The sequence below is a fragment of the Dermacentor variabilis genome, chromosome 2, assembly GCF_050947875.1.
Source record: "Dermacentor variabilis isolate Ectoservices chromosome 2, ASM5094787v1, whole genome shotgun sequence".
NCBI lineage: Eukaryota > Metazoa > Arthropoda > Arachnida > Ixodida > Ixodidae > Dermacentor > Dermacentor variabilis.
In genome coordinates, this window is record NC_134569.1 from 19,282,688 (window position 1) to 19,303,110 (window position 20,423).

Consider the following 20,423-nt stretch of genomic DNA (forward strand, 5'->3'; position numbering starts at 1 on the left):
GTGAGGACTTCTCCGATGACGACTTTCAGCTTGTGAGGAGCCGCAAGGCGAAACGAAGGAACACTAGGGACTACCTGTCTTCAAGCACGTCGACTGTAGGACCAACTCGGAATACTTCGTTCAGTACGATTCTATTTGTACCGGAACTGGCTACCGACGACCTGAGGCGACTCAACAGCCACTTTGTCTCGGTGCTCTGAAGCAGTGACGCCAAATCAAGTCACTGACGTCAGAGTCAACACACGAAAAAATGTCTTGCCTATTGACGTTGTGCATGAGACTGCGCTGCGAACTTTGAGCAAACTTACGGAACTTAGCGGCATGAAGGTCCGCTCGCATATTGCTCTGGACAGTAACACCATCACTGGTGCCATCTACGACGTGGATGCCTCCATCTCCAGCGTTGACTTGGCTATACTAGTGAAGCCAACCGTCGATGGCTTTGCCAGATTCGAAGATCCAACTCCCGGACTACCGAGGCCCTCCTCGTCCCGAGCTGGACACAGACTTCTCCGTTGCCGAGGTCAGACAGGTCATCTGCGCGCTCAACCGCAAGTCTGCGCCGGGTCCGGACGGAGTCACCAAGATAATGTTGAGAAACCTCGACGACCCATCGATAGTCTTTCGGACCGATAAGATCAACGAGTCCTGGAAGAGCGGTGTTGTTCCTGCAGAATGGAAGACGGCCTGCGCGGTGCTGATTCCCAAGCCCGGCAAGGCACCGAACATCGAGAACCTCAGGCCGGTTTCTCTAACCTCCTGCGTCGGCAAGGTCATGGAGCACGTCGTCCTCAACAGGCTCAATGGGTACCTCGAAGACAACGAGGTTTCCACGTACAACATGATCGGCATCCGCACCGGGACTCTCAACATAGGATGCCATGAAACTAATCAAACATCAGATTCTGGATGGCCGTTCCAGAGACGTAATGGCTCTGCTCGGTCTGGACCTCGAGACGGCTCTCGACAACATGCTCCACACCTTCATTGTCAAGGCCATTTACGATCTGTGTCTCGGTTCGAGATTCCACAGCTACGTCGGTTCTTTTCTAACGGACAGGAAGGCCAAGCTTCGCACTGGTGACTTCCGCTTCGAAGATGTGCCCCTTGGAGGGCGGGGCACTCCTCAGGGCGCCGTCATCTCCCCCACACTGTTTAACATCTGTATGATTGGTCTTTCTGAGGGGTTGGCACGCGTCGAAGACGTTAAGCACACCATCTACGCCGACGACATCACCATCTGGTGCTTCGCCGGCTGCGAGGGCGAAGTCGAAGAAGCCATGCAGGAGGCGATCGACGTGATCGAGGAGTATCTCCGCGCCACCGGACATCGATGCTACCCCGCCAAGTCGGAGCTTCTGCTTTACAGAAAAGAGAAGGGAGGCAGGCCCAAATATTGAAAGCCAGTTTACGAAAGCAGCATCAGTCTTCGCACTTGTGACGGGGCCGTGATGCACAGGGTCGACGTCATTCGGGTCTTGGGCATGTTTGTCGAATTCAACGGCGCAAACGGTACGGCTCTCCGCAAGATCATCGCAAAGACGGACAACGCTTTCCGCCTCGTACGCACAATCTCAAACCGGCACCGAGGCATGAAAGAAAACAAGCTCCTCAGGCTGATTAACGCATTCGTACTATGCCTTTTGACGTACACGATTTCTATGCACAACTGGCTCGGAACGGAGCGAGACAAGCTCAACGCTCTCATCTGCAAAGCAGTCAAGAGGACTCTCGGGCTACCCATCAGTACCCATACCGAGGATCTCCTCACGCTGTGGGTACACAACGCCGTCGAGGAGATTGGCGAAGCCCAAGAACACGCACAGCTCACTCGCCTGACCACCACAGCGGCAAGTAAACGCATCCTCGAAGAACTGGGTTACCACCCGGCGGGATTCCCGATGGTCAGCACCCCGATCCCTAGCTGCATTCGACACAAGTTCGAAGTGGCCCCTGTGCCCCGAAACGTCCATCCCGTCTACAACGAGGGCAGACGCAAGGCAAAAGTCGCAGCGATCCTCAAGCAGATCAAGCAACAAGGCATCAGAGTAAGCTTCGTCGACGCCGTGGAGTACAGCGATGGGAAGACCTTTGCCGTCGTCGTGGTCGACTGCAGCTGCAAGATTTCCAATAGCGCCTCGATTCGCACTTCAGACCCCGGAGTCGCCGAGCGAGTCGCCCTCGCCCTCCCCCTTCTAGACGGTCGTGGGTCCGAGATATATAGCGATTCCAAAACGGCACTAAGGGCTTTTGAGAAGGGTTGCATCGTCAAGCAAGCTGCTCGTCTTCTTAGCGTCTGGAATTCATATGCTCTCACTCCTCATTCGATTCACTGGTTTCCCGCTCACGCATTGTTGCAAATGGTCGCAAGCCCCAAGGGTAGCGTTGGCCTGGCGGCCTGGGGCATAGCTGGAAGCATCCGAAGGTCCTGGCAAAGGATGAGTCGACTGCTAACAGAACAACTTGTTTGTTCTAGCATCGCAAAAGAGCGGCCGGTCAGGTCGACCGAAGTGGAGAAACGGGAGCCCACGTTACTCGACTGAATAAATCGAAGCTTCTTTCTTGGCGTGCGGGGGCAGCTGCTTTTATACTCTCGGAGGCGAGGGCAAGAAGGAACGGCTCGCAGGAGGCGCACGTGACGGCGGCGCACGGACACGTTGTGACAAGAAGTGACGTATCCGCCGGGCCGGCGCTGGTCGGACCTCCTCGCTTCACAGTTGGGGAGCTCCTCTCCCCGGCTGCCGCGCTTTGACAAGCGTGGGCACGCACGCACGCACGCACACACACACACACACACACACACACACACACACACACACACACACACACACACACACACGCACACGAAGACACGTGGCATTGAAACATGCCTGGACGCGCTCAGCAGGAGGCGTTGGGACAGCGCTGAACTGGCCAAAATGTCCGCCGCTGTGAACGAAGCCCCAGCGTACGTTGCATCCGCGCCGGCTATACCGCGCGTCAGAGGCGAAACGTAATTAACAGTATACAGGGTCGGTCGAGTGTGCTTCCCCTAACCTCAATCAGTCTGCTCACGAGGTTGCGCGCGACCTCACCGACCGCGCTTCCTCTCTAAGGAGCGCCGACTTCCCTCCCCTCTACGGCCACAGGGACGCGCCCGGTACTCACAACAAGGTTATGAAATTCTTCTACATACCTAGAAGGGCATTTCCACCCGCTCACCCCAAGTTGAATAGGGCGCAAGCCGTCTCTCTCAGACTGTTACAAACCAGCACATATCCGTGTCTGTCCGTTCTACACGAGGTTTACCCCGACGTATATCGCGACGACGCCTGCCCGTCCTGCGGGCAGACCTCCACTCTAGCACACATGCTTTGGGAATGCGGGTCGACATACCCCAAGTTCAGCAAATAGGAGTGGGACTTGCTTCTGCGTAGCCCCGCTCTAGACAAGCAAATCCTGTCTGTCCGGCGTGCCAGCGACCGGGCCAGTAGGCTAGACCTACCGGTCCCGACGTGAGACTAGCCGGGTGCGCGACGAATTCGCGTCCCCCCCCCTCGCTGGACCTGCAATAAAGTTCTTTCAGTCATAATTCACGTGACCCGACTCGGCGCATCCTGCTGTTTGAAGGAAATTTTCAAGGGCCGATCTATTCCCTCACAGGTCAAGGTGGGCCAGTTTAGACACCCCGTACGACCATTTATCCGAAGGCCACTCCAATGCCGCAATTACATGAGGCTGGGGCACGTAAGCGCTGTGTGCAAGAAGACGAGAGTTCGTTCGGGCTGCGCAGAGCCCCACGCTGCAGATTTCTGTGTGGCCACGGTTCTCAAATGCCCCAATTGCATTGGGTCCCATGATGCTACCTCAAAAGACTGTCCCAAAATGAAGAATAAAAGGGAGGTCTTGAAGCAGATGGCGAGAGACCATTCGTCTCGTCGGGAAGCTGTTGCGGCCCTTAGAAAGCGACGCTCCCGACGCCATCGGACCTCAAAGAACGCAGGTGCCTCCGTGAAGAGCGCGCTACATTCGGCAACTCCTCCTCATCTACTCCTTAGACCTGGCGGAATCAAGTCTAAGGTCGTGCCGCACAGCGCCAATACTGAAGCTTGGCCCGCACTCACAAAGCGAACGCCCCCGCCATAGCTAAAGCCACAGTCGAAGCAACCGCCGGAGCCACAGCCGGTGGCACAGCTGAAGCCACAGTCACATCAAAGGATACAGCGCACCGCGGTAGAGTCCACAGCGCCGACTCCCGATAAGTTGCCCGAAGACCAGGAAGTGATTGTGATGCTTCGGTCCCTCATAAATACCCTTCGTGTACTTTCAGTAAGTTAGGTACTCCGTCAGCGCGCAGTGCAGTGCAAGTGTTGGATGCTCTTAGTCCAGTGATTGCAAATCTCGAGGAAGCCCCATAGCTCACCCGCAGCCTTCTATTCGCGCAACGACCCCTGGCTATTTGGTCGTCCCAGATGTCATCAACGCAGATCACCAGCTATGGAACTGAACTTTGGTGTCAAGGTGCTTTACTGCACGCACAGTCATCACTTCCTTGTTCTTTTATTCTTTCTATTCTCCCTTTCCCTCACCCCAGTGCAGAGTAGAAAACCGGACGCTCGTCTGGTTGACCTCCCGGCCTTGCCTCTCTTTGCTATGTCTCGTTCTCTCCCTCTCTCTCTTGAGAGCACAGAAGGAACGTCACTGAAGACAATCGAGATGTCTAGACCAGGGAACTTTGTCACGTGACTTAATTGCAATGATCCAAAGTCGTCATAGGGCTACTCCAGTTCAATCTTGCGCACTCAGCCTTCGAGTGGAATAACGTTCCCTCTGTACAGGAGGAGCAAGCAGGGAGCAAGGCACATTGTCTCAGTGTGTGAGATAGAAATGGCGGTCCTGCAACACTTAAATGGGGAGGCTTCTCTCTAATGGATCCGACCGGTAACATTTAGGGCTGGTGAAAAGATGACAGGACAGGTTGCCCTTCCAGAAACAGTCAAAGAGTTGGCTTTCTTTTCGCAGCTTGGGTTGTTCGCAGATGTCTCGAAGCAATCAGGAATTGAATGTCCCTTTCACAAAAACGGGAGGATTTATCGTAATTTCAAGGCGGGAAGTGATAGCCATTTTGTGAACAAAGGGAGCCCCAGTAAGACAGGAACTCTGGTGTAGCAGACCTGAGATTTCGGAAGATCAGCGACAAAACGAGCCTCACCTGCAGACAATGTTTCTACAGGGGGACTTTCTTTGTCAGGCAGGTCGCCCTCCTCAACAAGGGCAAGGAATGTAAGTGGGGGTATGTGAAAGTGTAAGGAGAGTGTGAACGAAATGTTCGAATGAAGGCATTATGATAGTGAGTGGTGGAAGAGGGGGGGCGGACGGTGCAGGGTCTGAAAAGCAGAGGTGACAAAAAAAAAAACCTTTACTACCGCCTAACCCCTGCGCACCCTCCCCATTGAGGGGGCTCGGTGGTTGTGGAGGCTATTGACTGGGAACAATGTATTCCCTCTCAATGGGCATAACAGGCGTGGCCGCAACTGTGACGACGCGAAACTTTAGGAGTTATTCCTGCGGGGGGCCGCACTGAGAAGCAGACATGTAGTCTGGGCTATTGGGCTTTCGGTTGGGAAAAAGAAAGCCTCACGAGGCAGCGGACTTACGGAATTTTGCAAATTGTAAATTCAATGGAGGAGTGTGATAAACTAAACGAGAGAGTCAGTGAATTAAATGGTTTGTAAAGAATCTGAAATAAGAAAGGCCAAGGGAGCACCATTAACTGTGTTCTGATTAGATCATAAAATGTATTTCCAAGTGTCGCAGCGGAAGTACAACTTTGGCGGCGCGGACGAGCAATCAGTAATTTCCTTTCCGTCAACTTTCAACACAAAATGTATTCGAACGCATTGCTTTTCCTTCATATTGGCACTTTTTATCCCAACTGAGCATCTCTTGACGCGATACTCAGGTTCATTTCCTTTAGAGCTCGTTTTTCAACTGTCCTGGTTACTTTATTTTCTGGAAAGGCTAAGCACGTCAGATGCTCTAGTGCATCGCCACTGGAGCCTAAGAAGACAATGTGCCTATAACCTTCTACTTAATTGATTTATGAATAGGTGCAACATTTGAAACCTTCCAATTAATGGGGATATCTCGAAGCGACTAAGCGATAATTGGGTTACCTTGGAGGCCATGGTTAGAAATATCGTAATTAAAGTACCTTTGAGCGATGACTATTCGATGGCGTTTGAAAGGACTGCTTTCGGCCGATCGGTCCACCATGGAAACAATTCCAGCAAATAGAAATGGTCCTGCTTGGCCCCTTCCCGACGTCGACTTGCGGGAACAAGTGGATAGTGGTAGCAGCGGACTACCTGACGCGCTACGCCGAGACAGCGGCATTGCCATCGAGAAATACAATGGAGGTCGCCAGGTGCTTCGTAAGGAACATTGTTCTCCGCCATGGTGCACCCGATCGTCGTTATGGCCGACAGAGGTGCGGCAGTCAGGGCAGAACTCACGCGTGCATGTTCCGCGTGCAACTGCCAGTGCTTTCGTAATTGCTGAGTCCCGCCGACCAACTTTTCATGCACTAAGATTTACGGAAACTTGTCGACACTTTTTTTGTTTGGCAGCAAAACACGCCAATCATCCACTATGCCAAGAGCTTCAGGATAGAACCGCTTCACGCATACATGAAGAAATACGGCGGTGCAAAAACTTACTGCCTGCTTACGAATACTGGCTTACTTGCGCAATTCATCCCCCATGGCGACTTGCAATTCCGGAAATAGTCACTTCAATTCCTGGAGTGGGTCACAAATGTGATATGCCCGTAGTTGGGACAAAGCAAGCAACTTTATCATATCTTTATACTATGTACGTAGATCGCATTCACGTGTATACCGATGGATCATGCTGGAAACAAAGCTATACATCCGCCTTTTATATATCTGCGTACCAAGAGAAAAGAGCTTATAAGCTTTGCCAATTTAAAACATCCACAACAGCAGAACTTTACGCAGTGCTTTCTACTTTTCGTTACATATATCAGCAGTCAGAGCCACTTAGATGGGTAATTTGGAGCGACTCACAAGCCTCATTGCTATGCTTATATGAAATCAGTTTAAGAAAAGCAAACAGCACATTGACATACGAAATACAGAAGACATATGCCATAGCGAAAAATCTACAACACGACATAACTTTCCAATGGATTCCAAGTCACGGTGAAATCATAGGAAATGTAACAGCTGATCACATGGCGCGTGCAGCACATCAAGAGAATGAATTATCCTTCCTCTAGCAGCGAGTGATGCGCGATGTCTATTGAACAAACTTTGCGGTAGATTATCCAAGGAAACTTGATTCATAAATGATGCGCAGAACTCTCAATTATATAATATGGATCCTGGAGTAGAATTAAATATTCCGTTTAGTATTAGTCAATCTGTTGAAACAAGAGTTCGTAGGCTTCGGCTAGGCACTGCCTATACTAAAAACTTCTTGTTTAGGGTAAGAAAAACTAACAGTGCTACATACTCATGTGAAGAGGCTGAAGAAGACAGAACGACGTCTCCTACACTGTAACAGTCATTATGCTCCCCGCAAGAACCTTTCGGAAAAACTTCATTTCTTGGACAGATGGCCTCTATCCTTAGGAAAAATTTTAGGTCCATGGCCAACAGAAAAACTTCAAAACAACGCTGCGCACGCCTTAGTACAATTTTTGAAGGAATCAAAATTATCACAAAAATACTAAGTCATACAATAATTATTGCTCGCATTGCTATTATTAACAGACACTCTTAATTACATGTTCATTGTGTCTTCGTGTCCATGTGGCATTTGTACTTGTTGTATTTAGAGTGCGGCATCCAACAGCCCATATTCTGTGTGAACATCTTGGTCTTGCGAACATTTATGCTGTGTGAACTCATGTGTTCGTGTGAACACTTCGGTTTTGTGAAAATTTATACTATGTGAACTCTTCTGTTGAGCGAACATTTATTTATATTGCAGTACTCATACTTAGTACATGAATGTTCGTAGCGCCAAACCTACACCTGACATACAAAACAGAGCGCTCGCCAAAACCAGCAAGTAAGTAAGTAAGTGGTCCTGATCCCTTTTGACTCAGGGCAGGAGTTTGTCAACGCCACAGGAAATTGTGCAGCATGCCAACTCCCCATAGATGGCGCTACTGCATACGCAATATTGGTGGCGCCTATTAAAAAACACGCTCATCCTCACCAGGGTGAGGGGAGGAAGCAACTGGTGGTTTGTGGATATGACGTAAATCCCGCACTATGGGATCCGAGATTTTCATCGTGCCGCGGCCGTCGCCGAGTCTCGGAAGTCATACCTAAAAGCCGTACTGGTTCTCAATGTTCTCGGTTCTGTGTCATTTCCGGAGAGCGGTAATGACGCCGTACAAATGTGTTGCGTGACTGCAACTATCACTCCTCTTTTGCTCCTATTGAGAACGACTGGCTTGTGTCTTGTGATTCCGTGGTGCCGTCCGTGCGCGTGCGAGGATTCAACTCGTCCCCCTCCCCTTCCCTCTCTCTTGTTTCTATTTCCCCATTCACGTATACGTAGCCAATTAGATGCTTTTCTGGTTATCTTCCCTCCGTTCTCCCCTTCTTTTTCTGCTCCCTGTCTGTTGGCTTCATATGTGGATTGCTTACGTAGGACGATAAATATAGTTTCTTGGGGAAGTGACACATATTGTATAACGATGAGCAGAACGAGAACAAGGTAAAAGCGGGGCCAACTTTTCGACAAGTTAACTTGTCTTTTTCAAGGCGTTTCGAGAAGTCCAATTGTCGAAACGTTGGCTCCCGCTTTTGCATTGTTCTCGTTTTGCTTATCGTCTTGAATTTCCATCTCTCGCCTTCCCCGTGCTTCCCCATATATTTCATAAGCATTTTAGCGATGGATGCAGAGAATTGGCTGTTGTTAATGAAAGCAGCCAAACAAGAACACTGCAAAGAAATACATTTATTGAACTCCTGTACAAAAAAGGCACTGCTTGTCAAGCCATCCGGAATGATAAGTCGTTATTGAGTGCGCAGTAGTACAGAGCCCTGTCGCGCTGGCTTCTTCTTTGTATACACATGTGGCAATGGTAAACAGGTACAGTTAATTTCCCTGGCATGAAGAATGCCGTCCCATTAAAGGGGCTGACAACCAATTTTCATGGTACCCATTTTTTTTAGTGCAATGGAAAGCTTACCGGTCAGAGTGTTCAATCATGAAGTGCTAAAGCGGAAAACGCCGTGGAACATTTTTCATCAGAATTTTTCGATCTACAGTGAGGATGTAGTCGTTCACTAGAAACGTGCTGAAAACGGTGATAGGTGAACGCGATATCGATTATACGCTGGCATTAATGGGAGGCAGACAAGTGTGGCCATGCTGTAACTAAGTATAGTTTTGTTTATCAAGTCGATGTTCCTACGATTCATGTTTTCCGAATCGTTGAAGGATTTCTGCGATAATGGCTACATGTTTTCGTGGTTTCCTATCCAACTGCTTTGGTATTTAACGAGCCAAGACTAAACCAATCGGATAGAAAACGAAACGACGCCTTTAACGTGATACGGAGTACTGCGTGTTGCCGTAGCCACGCGTGTGCTTTTGATTTCCGAAACATATAATAATGCGCGATTGTCTAATAATATCCCCACTGCAATTTTAAGTAATAATTATGATGTACTTAATAACAGTCGGCTTACGTACAGTAATCTCATAGAATACATCCGAAGTACCAAGATTTCACCGCCAGGTCTCGCCACTTACTGGTTTTTGAGACTTTCTTTGTGAACTTAAAATTATAATTCCTACTTAAGTCGCGGACCGCGTGCTGGGTTCTATCACTATAAATCATGGTTATTTCACTTCCATCAATGTCTGACAACACATTCTGGCCAGTTGTCAGTCCCTTTAAAGGGTATCTGCTGGCTTCATTATGTTATAGCTTTATCGATAACTTCTACAAAAAATCATATTCAGAAAGCATGGCTTAGTTGGCAGATCCTGGCGTGAGATCGCAGGCGACGAAGCGTTTCTCATGTGTTCCAGAATCGATACCTTCTTGGAAACTCCATCACAATGCGCAGCTGCTGCCGAAAGATAGGACGCCCGAGTGGTTTACGGTATGCTTCTATGCCTGCGCGCTCCTTTGATGGCATTTGCGTGGAAGTGTTGGAAGCTGACAACGGCTTACTTGTGAATGATTGGGCAAGATATATTTCACGTGCCCTTCATCTAAATAGGATAACCACGAAACTGCTGCCTTGAGTGTGCCGTTGTTCTGGAGACGCCTCTACTGTCCCAGGGGAACGCTAGTTAACTGTTGGGAAACATGTGCTCAAATGATGGTGGACTTCACGAATCGGTACTGACCTTTGCTCCAAGTTGGAATGCATCATGTAACCGCGCAAACGACCACGGACGAGGAAAGAAACACATAGGACAGGCGCCTGTCCTGTGTATTTCTTTCCTCGTCCGTTGTCGGTTGCGCGGTTACATGGTGCATTCCAATATCGACCACCAACTAGCCCGCCTCTCCCTGTTAAACTTTGCTCTAAAATTGACTATACCTTACTGAAAAAGTATCTGCGTTACGTGATGTCGAGTTTGCGCGTTCACCTGATAAAGCACACCCAACTTCTTAGTGAAAGTCACGCTTGAAATGTAAAGGCGCTGAAGAAACTTGTGTTCCGGAACCTGAGTTTCCCGGCGTGACACATCGAGGCAACGTATCCAACAACACCAACCAGTGTCGAGATTGTGCGCGCTGTATGTGTAGCAAGCTTTGTGCCTAATAAACAGTTGTGAGTGTAGCGCCGTCTTTCTTTTTCGTTTACTCTTCTGTCTGTCACTTACATTCTTCCTTTCCCAGTTTTTTCGCGCTACAATACCATGTCGTTCAGCAAACACCAGCTCACCCAAGAAAAATTTATTGTGCAGCCAGAGTTGCTTGAGCTGCAGTGAGAGGGCCAAGCCTCTCCGAATCCTGTGAACGGTATAAACCAACGGGCGTTCACATCAACGGCATCGTTTGGCAGTGCTAGCACTTCCCACCATCATTTACGCTAAGAGCATCCATCTGGAATGACAGCATCTATTGCCTCTTGACAAGAGCGGACGTCGCCCGCCACTACACCTCGACACGCGCCCGCTGTCTGCACGAGCCGTATAGCGACCTCCTACGCACAACGCTATCTTACTGTCGCCTCTGATGCCTACAACTCCCGTAGACGACATGCCTATAGTGTCGTTTCTTGTGTGCTGGGTAACGACAACTTCGTGTGTACAAGCTACGAACAAAGCACGGTGGCTACTCTTCATTCCACATTGCTGATAAGAATCCTGATATTGAACAGTTTCTTGATGCAGATGTGTGGCCGGAGTGTCAGGCAGTCAGTCGAGCTCCAGGTCATTTTATTTTTTAACGCCCACATGAACTCGACTGCCAATTCGCCTGTTTAACCGTCAAACCGTGTCATGGGTACGCGCTGTTCGACGTCATGCTCATTGGGTTCTTTAATTAATTATATGGTTTGACAGGTCACTAACTGAGCGGTCCCTAATAAATTATACACTTGAACAGTAGCCAATGCTAAGTGTAGTGGTGCTCGAACTTTAGTGCAATCTACACGTCTAATGATATTGAACGCGCAGCACAAACAGTGCAATACAATCTCAAACCTGTTCAAATCTCGAATAAATAAATCATGTTTACATCGATGGCTGTTCTTTGCTGATATGGTAGATGTGAAGTGTGGCGGCTGCCTGTCCTAAAAAGAAATTATGTGGTTTTGCGCGCCAAAACCACTTTCTGATTATGAGGCACGCCGTAGTGGAGGACTCCGGAAATTTCGATCACCTGGGGTTCTGTAACGTGCACCTAAATCAAAGAACACGGGTGTTTTCGCATTTCGCCCCCATCGAAATGCGACCGCCGTGGCCGGGACTCGATCCCGCGACCTTGTGCTCAGCAGCCTAACACCATAGCCACTGAGCAACCACGACGGGTACGCGGCTGCCTGCCCTAGTGTAGACGTTATTTATTTTATCTTCACGTGCCTGAAGGCTCAAATGCGTCCATTTTAAGTTGCTAACCTGTCTTGTAAAAGAGCAGATATCCTTGGATTGTGTCAGTCTTTCTCTCTCTATAGCCGTGAAACGACTGTAAGCCTGTCTTATTATAATTTCGTTTTGCCGAGCGCACGTTCCGGCGGTAATGGTTGTGACACGCGAACGCAGATTATCTAAAGATGATCACGGAGGCCATACTGAAACCGCCTCAGTGCGAACGTGCCCAGTGAAGTGGCGGTGAGGAAACGCAATTTGTTCCGCTGCTTTCGCCGCGCACTTGCTCTCCCTCTCCCTTTCCTTTTTTCTCTTTCTTCTAATCTTTCATCGCTGTAGTGTCTGCTGTGGACAGTGACGTTTAAAAAAGATTTTGTTTGTTTGTTTTAAGCATCCTCGGCAGTGTAAGCACATCGTGACACCCTATATGGCTGTGGATGACGAGCCGCGCAGAACAGTGGAATCGTCCGCCCTTTTGTACCTCTGTTCCTGTCACGCAGACGCCGCGTGACGTCAGAAGTACTGAACCAGACGTAAGACCAGAAGAATTCGGCGGCGCCCTGTTCGGGAGGAAGGTTCACGTCTCCGCTGTCCGCTGCCTACAGACGTTGCTTGCATGCATATGCGCCTGTACCAGTGGCGAGACCTGGCCGATTGCAAGTTTGTCAGAGCATTTGCGAAAACTTCGTGCTAGGCATACGTTTGAAAAGAGGCGCCCATTCGCGATCACATTTTCGCCTGCGCTCACAGTTGAAAACAATGTGAGCGCAGGATTAAGAAGCTTTTTCTCAGTGGAAGGTACAAGTTTTTTACAGAGTAAAATAAATTTGTGTTTCGCATCCTCTTATTCAGTTTTTAATAAGGTATAAGATACCATATCGTGTGCACAAAGACTGCCAAATAGAAGTTGAACCTTCAAACACGAGCGTGTTTCGGCGAACTTAATTTCGCGATACCAATGCTTTTGTTTGTTACTTGAAATTGTACCGAGCATGCTTGGCGCCCATAATGTGTGTTGTAACTTTTGTAAACCATGCAAATGAAATGGGGCGTGTTAACTTGCAGTTATCGAAAGTGATAACCCAGAGTAAATTAATCTGACACAGGGATAACACTCGTTCACTGAGTTAAGCAGTTTTGTAGTACATTCCAGCACCAAAATTTGATGAAACTATAATTTGAATATTTCATTTCTTGCGCTTTCTTTTCTTTCTCCTTTTGGTCTTTTTGAATAAAGATACTAGTAAAGTTGAAGTACACATGTATCGAACAGTATCGACTAGAAAAGCTGTGAAATGTACCGATCATCCAGGCGATAAGTTATGACGTACAATATCTACAAATTGCTTCAACCTTATCATTTTCATTTGCAACGTCCTTTTCAATTACAATAGCTCCATAAAATTGTGATATTCTGTTAGCGAATCTGTTGTAGCATGGTGTGGCGGCCGCAGAGAACAAAAGTTTCATTCAGTGATATCTGAAGGTTCTGAGTGGACGTGTCTTGGAATTCAGAAGAGTATAGGCTTGGGCTGGTTGGTAATACATAGTTACACTAGAAGCACATAGCGCGGGAAAGACGATCGATTAGTGCTTGTCCTGTCTAGTTTTTGTCGATCTTCCTTCTGGCGCTATGCTTCTAGTGTAACTATTGTTGAATTCCAATAGCGGAGTCGGAGCAAGTTTTTCTGCTCGTTCCGGAGCAAGTTTGTTCCAATGACAGAGTGAGGGCGGGAGTAAGGTGATCCAATGAGAGAGTCGGAGTGGATTCAGAGCGGGAGTCACTCCGTGGAGCAGAAAAGATGCTCCGCCAAAATCGGCGGAGTGGACCGGAACTCTGAGTGACGTATTTCCTTTACCACGTTTGCTTGCTGGGAGGCGCCACCGGTAACGACTCGCTAGGAAGCAAAAGCTGCTGCACGCTTGGTGAGATATCCATTCCGCACTTTTAAACAGGCAACAGGTGAACGGCGCTGAAGAGACAAGTAACCGGTGCGGCGGTGCTGGGAGCAAACAGCGGAAGGAAATGACAACACGCAAGGTATCCTGGGTAACTCGGTGATAGAACTTCCGCTTCCGCCTTGCTCCGGCGGCGCAGGTTGTGTTCCACTAGCGGATCTGGAGGCGTCGCTCTGCGCCAGAGTCGAGTGCTCGCTCGCGGAGTCCGTCGGCTGCTCCGACTCCGCCATCGGAATTCAACATATGTATTACCAACCAGCCCAAGCCTATACTCTTCTATAGCGCTTGTCCTGTCTAGTCTTTGTCGATCGTCCTTCCCGCGCTATGCTTCTAGTGTAACTGTCTTGGAAGCAAAACTCATTGGTTCAATATAGCCAAAAAGTGTTGGATTTTCCAAATAACTTACCAGCTCGACTACATTTCCAGATTCGAGGTCCATTCTATGAGTATTGGTCGATAGAAGGTTGCCGTGGGGGCGATTCCCTTTTCCATGCATAGAACATTGCGGCCCCACTCATGGCGCGCCTCTACCTCATTCTAGATAGTGTTATAACCATAACTGCTGAGCGGTGATCAGCGCTAAAAATTGCACACACAGATAAAAATGGGACGAGCACGTGCATACATACAACTTGGGGGCATCGTTACTCCCCACCAGGCCTTCGTGTCGTCGAACAGCTTCTCGTTTCTGGTACTTGACCGAATCGTCGACCACGCTGCGCGGAAAAAAAGCATTACGAAAATAATAAGATTTGCTTGTCTAGGGTAACCATAGAGTTTCTAAATAAATACCTAGAGGGAAATGTGGCGCTAGTGTCTACGGGTGTTCTCATGAGCGTTGCCTCAACCTACATGGGAATGATGGGAAGTGCAGGCTTCGGATTGAATTCGATCTTTAGACTAGCGGCGTTTGGTTGCGGCGCAGTAAACAAAGCTTTACTCAAATATTATCGCGTAAAATCAAATTTTATTTCTGCAGTATGTTACATAATGTACAACACGCTACATAAACTTTGTATGACTTTGAGATGGAAGCATGGTTTACTATGGTTTGACACCAGGACACACCAGGGTATGCATTCTTGTGCGATTCTGTTCCTGATTTAACACCAGAGAATAATTATTTATTCATTTTTGCAACAGCAATAACAACCGTGCATGTTTTTATATAAGAATACTTAAAGTATTTATGGCAATATATTGTGAGAAAGTGTTGCGCCCTTGAGCGGAATGCTACAAGTGTCATCTGCTACGACGCCTGCTCGCTGCAAATGCGAGACTTTTCTCGCAGACGACAGGCACTTGCGAACTCTCTCGCTCTTTCGAAGGGCTGCGTCGGCTGTCATGATTGCTGAACGTCTTCAAGTACTTTTTAGCACATCTGCTGCAGTACTAGCTAGGACGCTGTAGTGCCCTCCTACGAGTATGCTTCATCATATGTTATATTAACGTACCGCTTCCGAAGCGTTACGGCGTGGCTTCGCACGTACCCATTTTTGCGACACTAGACTACAGCCAGGAAGCAGCAACCTTTCCTACCACAAGTAAGTTTGTGTTCTCAAAGACCTAAAACACGCATTTCAATGAGCACATAAACGAGCAATGCATAATGAAGCATTCAATAAAATTTGATTGTCAAGCCACTAGAAGTACAACTGTATATGTCTTGTATCGATAGTGCCTTCTTTTTCCTATTCTGAAGTTTCATAAAGCACGTAACGCTACAGTGCCAACCTAACCCACTTAACAAACCAAGGTTCAAACGCTCAAAACATGTTCTTTCAACGTTTACGATGCCGCCGCTTTCTCGTCAAGGCTTCGACGCCACACCGCAACACAAACATCGTCCCAGTTGCTGGCCCAGCGCGCTGTCGCCACTTCGGGCAACAGTACAAAGGCAGAGAGCTTTGCGTTGCACTGTCCCACTGCAGGTTATAGCTATTGCGCTTGGAGCGAAACCAAAACTGCAAAAAAAATATACTTGTAGACTAGTTCGCTAGTCAATAGAATGCCAATCCGAAGCCTGTACTTCCCATCATTCCCATGATGGTTGAACGATCGCAGCGCCAGATTTGCCTCTAGGTATACTAATATGAAACTCTATGAGGGTAACCTCATTTCCCCTCCCCCATCTTTTCTTCTTTATCCTTTTTATTTCCCTTGTCTTTGACTTTCATTATGTTAATAAACTTTAGAAGAGCTTGCTGTTAGGCTAGTTAGTACAAGCTGTTAATAATAAAACTATGACAAAAAACAGGACAATAAGGAAAGACCTGCAAAAGGTTGATTTACCCACGGCGAAATACATCAAGGATGGGCGTGCTGGGCCTGGGAAGCTAAGAAACCGCCAGAACAAACAGGTGGAAGGGCAGATAGGCGAATGGCCTCGAAGTACACGCAGAAATATATATACAGGAATGTTAGCGGCGGCCACGCCGTTAAAAAAAGCGGTGATTGTTGAAGAGTGTGACTGTGACCAACGGAAAATAAATTTAATAAGGAGAGTCGGGTGATGGATACGAGAAGGGGGACGCGCATAAGTTGGCGGACGAAGTTGGCGGACAATTATAGACATAGGGAGAACGCCTCGTCCCTACCCTATCACTCAACACCAAACGGCCGTGACCAGTCGCCTGGCTGAGGCTCGCCTACCTCATCGTAAGACTTGCTGCGGAGAGCCCATCCTGACGACGCGGGTCAGGAAACACGACGCTTTCAAATCTCTCGGACCTACTGGATCTTATTTTAATGCGAACTACGGATGCCGTAACTTTCACAAAGGCTTCTAAACAGAAAGCAGCACCGCTTCGGACTGTCTGCCTCATCCCATCCTAAGTGTAATCAAATAACAATATGCGTCGTGTAATGACTACAATACCATGATCGCAAGTTACTTCCAAACATCTCTTAAAACAAGTCGGACAGCAGGTAACCGAAAGTGAGTGCAACTTGCATCATGGGATGCCATCGAAATTCTAGGGCAAAGCTTCGTTCCTGTATCTTTATTAAAGGGACACTAAAGGTTACCAGAAACTCAAGTTAAAGTGGTAGAGCAATGTTCTAGAACGTCTAAGGCGTCAATATAATCGCGAACATAGCTTTAGTAACCGAGAAATTGAGGTAAATGCATGACACGATTTGAGACCCCCCAGCGACATTCCGGTACTAGCCCGATGACGAAAGGACTCCTCATAATTTGTGTTACGAATACTCAACTACTCGTATTAAAAATATCATTTCATTCGATTATAAGACGGAAAAAAATGTTACTCGTCTACGTCTATTCGATTCTAAGAAAAAATAACATTTTGACGTTACCCTTCAGTAATATGGGTGTTCGAAAGGTTTCGTTTTCGCTCGACTCTGCGCCGCGCACGCTTTGGAGTTTCAGTAGTTTCGTTATCGCGTCGTGCTGTGAGGGTTCTGCTCGCGAAACTTTCATTTGGAACAAGCAGCGAGAATGCCACGTCCATGTGATGTCGTGGGAAGCCCTCGTTGCTTTCCCGCTCCGGAGAGCCGGTGTCGAGGCCGCCGTCGTAGTACGCAACGACGCCGGCAGTGCGAGCCCTCAGAAGCAGGTCGCGCTCGTCGGTGCTCAAATCGCTGAAGTTGAGCCCACCATCGCGAGCCAATCTGTCGGTGTCAGGGTCCATTGCGACGAGCGTCGAAGTTAGCGTCATAGAATGAAGTACCAGCTTATGGGCGTCTTGCGCTGGAGTGTGAGGTATAGTAGCGGCGCCTGGTGGCGGTGCGGGAAACGACATCTGGGTCGTGCCAGCTTGGGTCGTATTGAGCCCTGGCTGTGGCGAAGCACGTTTCTAGGCCGAGTTTTGCGTCGATTCGCACATTTTTATGCCCTGTTGCGAGTGCGAAAAGGCTCGTCGCTTCTCATAGACCACGCTGCGAGCTCGCCGCAGCCTATAGTTTAACGAAAACGGACTCTCCGTGTGCCGTGAGACGTAATGTGGGACGTAATTCGTTTCTCCTTCCGATAGCCACCATACTCCCGCTTTCGCTGTGCTGTCGGCTCTGTCTTGGCTCTGTTTCGGGCCGCGCGTTCGCGTTTTGCGCAGAAAAGCCGTAGCGCCGTCTGCGGACGCCGTTCTACTCACCGATGGCCCAACGTCACTATGAGACCATGATGTCAGTACTCCTCGATCGGAGGGCGGGAAATTTGAACTGCGCTAGAGGTACGCGGACGCTTCAGAACGCATTTTCTCCTAAAATAAGTCTCTCCTTGGCACGAAACAAGCGTTTCGAGGTTTATGTGATGGTATTTCAACAGTCCACGTTGACTTAATAGTAACCTTTAGTGTCCCTTTAAAGCGAAGCATCCTTTGCCTCTTCCTTCGACTTTCCCACTGTTGCTGCTGCTGTGGGCTGCTGTCGAGCACACCGCGTCGGGGGGTGGTTCAGAGCGTGTATACAGATGACAGGCGCGAGTAAGAGAGGAAAGGCGACGGGAGAAACTCGCCTTCACCCCACCGCGTCGAATGTGCACAATGCCCTCTGGAGCTTCCTGGCGGTCGCCACATTATCCGCTTGACAGCTGTAATTGTCCGTCACTCCCCTCAGAAGCACTGGAGAAACTGCAGCGTTTCCCTTTCTACTAACGTGCGAGGCCAGAGGGGACGCAGATAGAACTGCAGAGAGGAGAAGGAAAGGGAGGAGAATAGGCAGTTCCCATACAAGAGAGGGGGCGGAGATGACATGCGAAGGCAAGGAAACCCCGCTACTATACGACAGGGGTTGCGGGCAACAGGATAAGCTTAAGTTCATGGTACGGTACAGTACGTTGGTGCTATTTCTGAAAAACAAACGCCATACAAATATGTCAGACGGGCAACTTACGCAGAGCGAGCAGAAGCAGGGCCGCATTAATTAAAGCGCACCGCAGGGTCCAGGAGACACTACGGAAGCGGTCGACCGTCAAACCAACACTTCTGTCCCCCCTGTGTTAGCTTTGCAGCTATGGCATTGCTAGAGGTCGTGGATTGGATCCCAATCGCGGCCACCACATTTCCACGGGGGCGAAATAGAATATGCGCATACACTTAGATATTGGGACACGTTAAAGTACATCACGGTGTCAAAATTAATCCGGAGTCCGCCACTACGGCGTGCCTCATAATCCGAGTGTGGTTTTGGCACGTACAGCCCCATAATCCAATTTAAGTTAATACTTCTGCCACAATGCTGCGTGCCATGTGAGGCAATGACTATGCTCAATCCTCTCAGAGTTTATAAAATATGGCGCACAACAACGCCTCAAGCAAACACCTCCACCCGTGTGCCCTCTGTATTACGGCGACGAACAGCAGTGGTGCACGCAAGGTTACGTTGGAAGGGGTTGCAAGGTAACTGACCACTCTCGTGTTAGCCTGAAAATTGAAGAAATTAAGCTTTAGCCGTCAACATCACCCCTAATTATCGCATCCATCACGGAGAGCTTCGCTTACATCGATTCTCACAGTGTGCGGGATCTGCGCAATTTTTTAAAATCTAAAATAATATAGCATGCCCCCAATGCCGAAAGTGCGATTGGGTGATAGGCGATATTGGATCTTTCCGTTGAGTGCGGGAGTTGGCCGACATTGAGGAGGATCTGGAGATGAAACTGAAGGTTTATTTACATTATTTGCAGTAATAACACAAAGTGATGAACAGTCATAATGTCATCGACGGCGGGCAGCAAATCGGACGCTGCGGCCGGTGGCAAGAACAACAAAAGAAATGAATGAATGAAAGAATGAATGTCTCTTCTCCCTGTCTCTCGCTTTTAACCCCTTCGGTCTCTCGGGGTCGCGTCATTTTCGGCCAGTCGTTGAGCCCGCTCAGGTGTCGTCATTTTCCACCAATGGTAGGCGCCCGTGCAAGTGTCGTCACATTCGGCCTATGGAGTCGCCCTAAGGGCTCCACTGTCTGATGGGCGACTTACACCCGGCGTTGCCTTGGTGTTGCCTCCCCGCTTGAAGGCGGTCAGCTGGAGGAGACGGTTTGTTTCCCAACGACCTTTCAAAGCTGTAAAACAGCTTTTCTCGGGACCAAGATTAACTACACGGAACCGTGTCAGCCTTCCGTTCTACTTTCGGGAAGAGTCAAGCAGGGGCGAAGACAATAGCTCGACTTGGCACATGAGGTGGGGGTCGCGAACTTGTCTTACAGGTCCGGGAACGTGTTAGACACGCCCCTGCGCACCATAATTGGAATGCGACGGCGATTGGATGTGGTCGGGGAACTCGAGTGATGCCAGGAAAAGGGTCCGTACCACTCACTGTACGTAGCCATGGCCTTTTCTGTACGTAGCCATGGCCGTACCACTCACTACAAGATCTGGCTGGAAAACAAATGATCTCCACTGTTACCTGGGCTGCAAGAAGTCGGGCTTG

General features: G+C 48.9%; 1 protein-coding gene across 1 annotated transcript in view; it reads left to right on the forward strand.

Annotated features, from left to right (window-relative positions):
- The first annotated feature begins 321 nt into the window (after window positions 1–321).
- The window catches only part of LOC142570268 (uncharacterized), a 140,097-nt gene continuing 119,995 nt past the window's right edge, over window positions 322–20,423 (forward strand). The window contains exons 1-2 of the mRNA XM_075678666.1: window positions 322–523; window positions 1,720–1,904. Of these exons, the coding sequence (XP_075534781.1) occupies window positions 322–523; window positions 1,720–1,904 (387 nt within the window). The remainder of the gene's footprint in view (window positions 524–1,719; window positions 1,905–20,423) is intronic.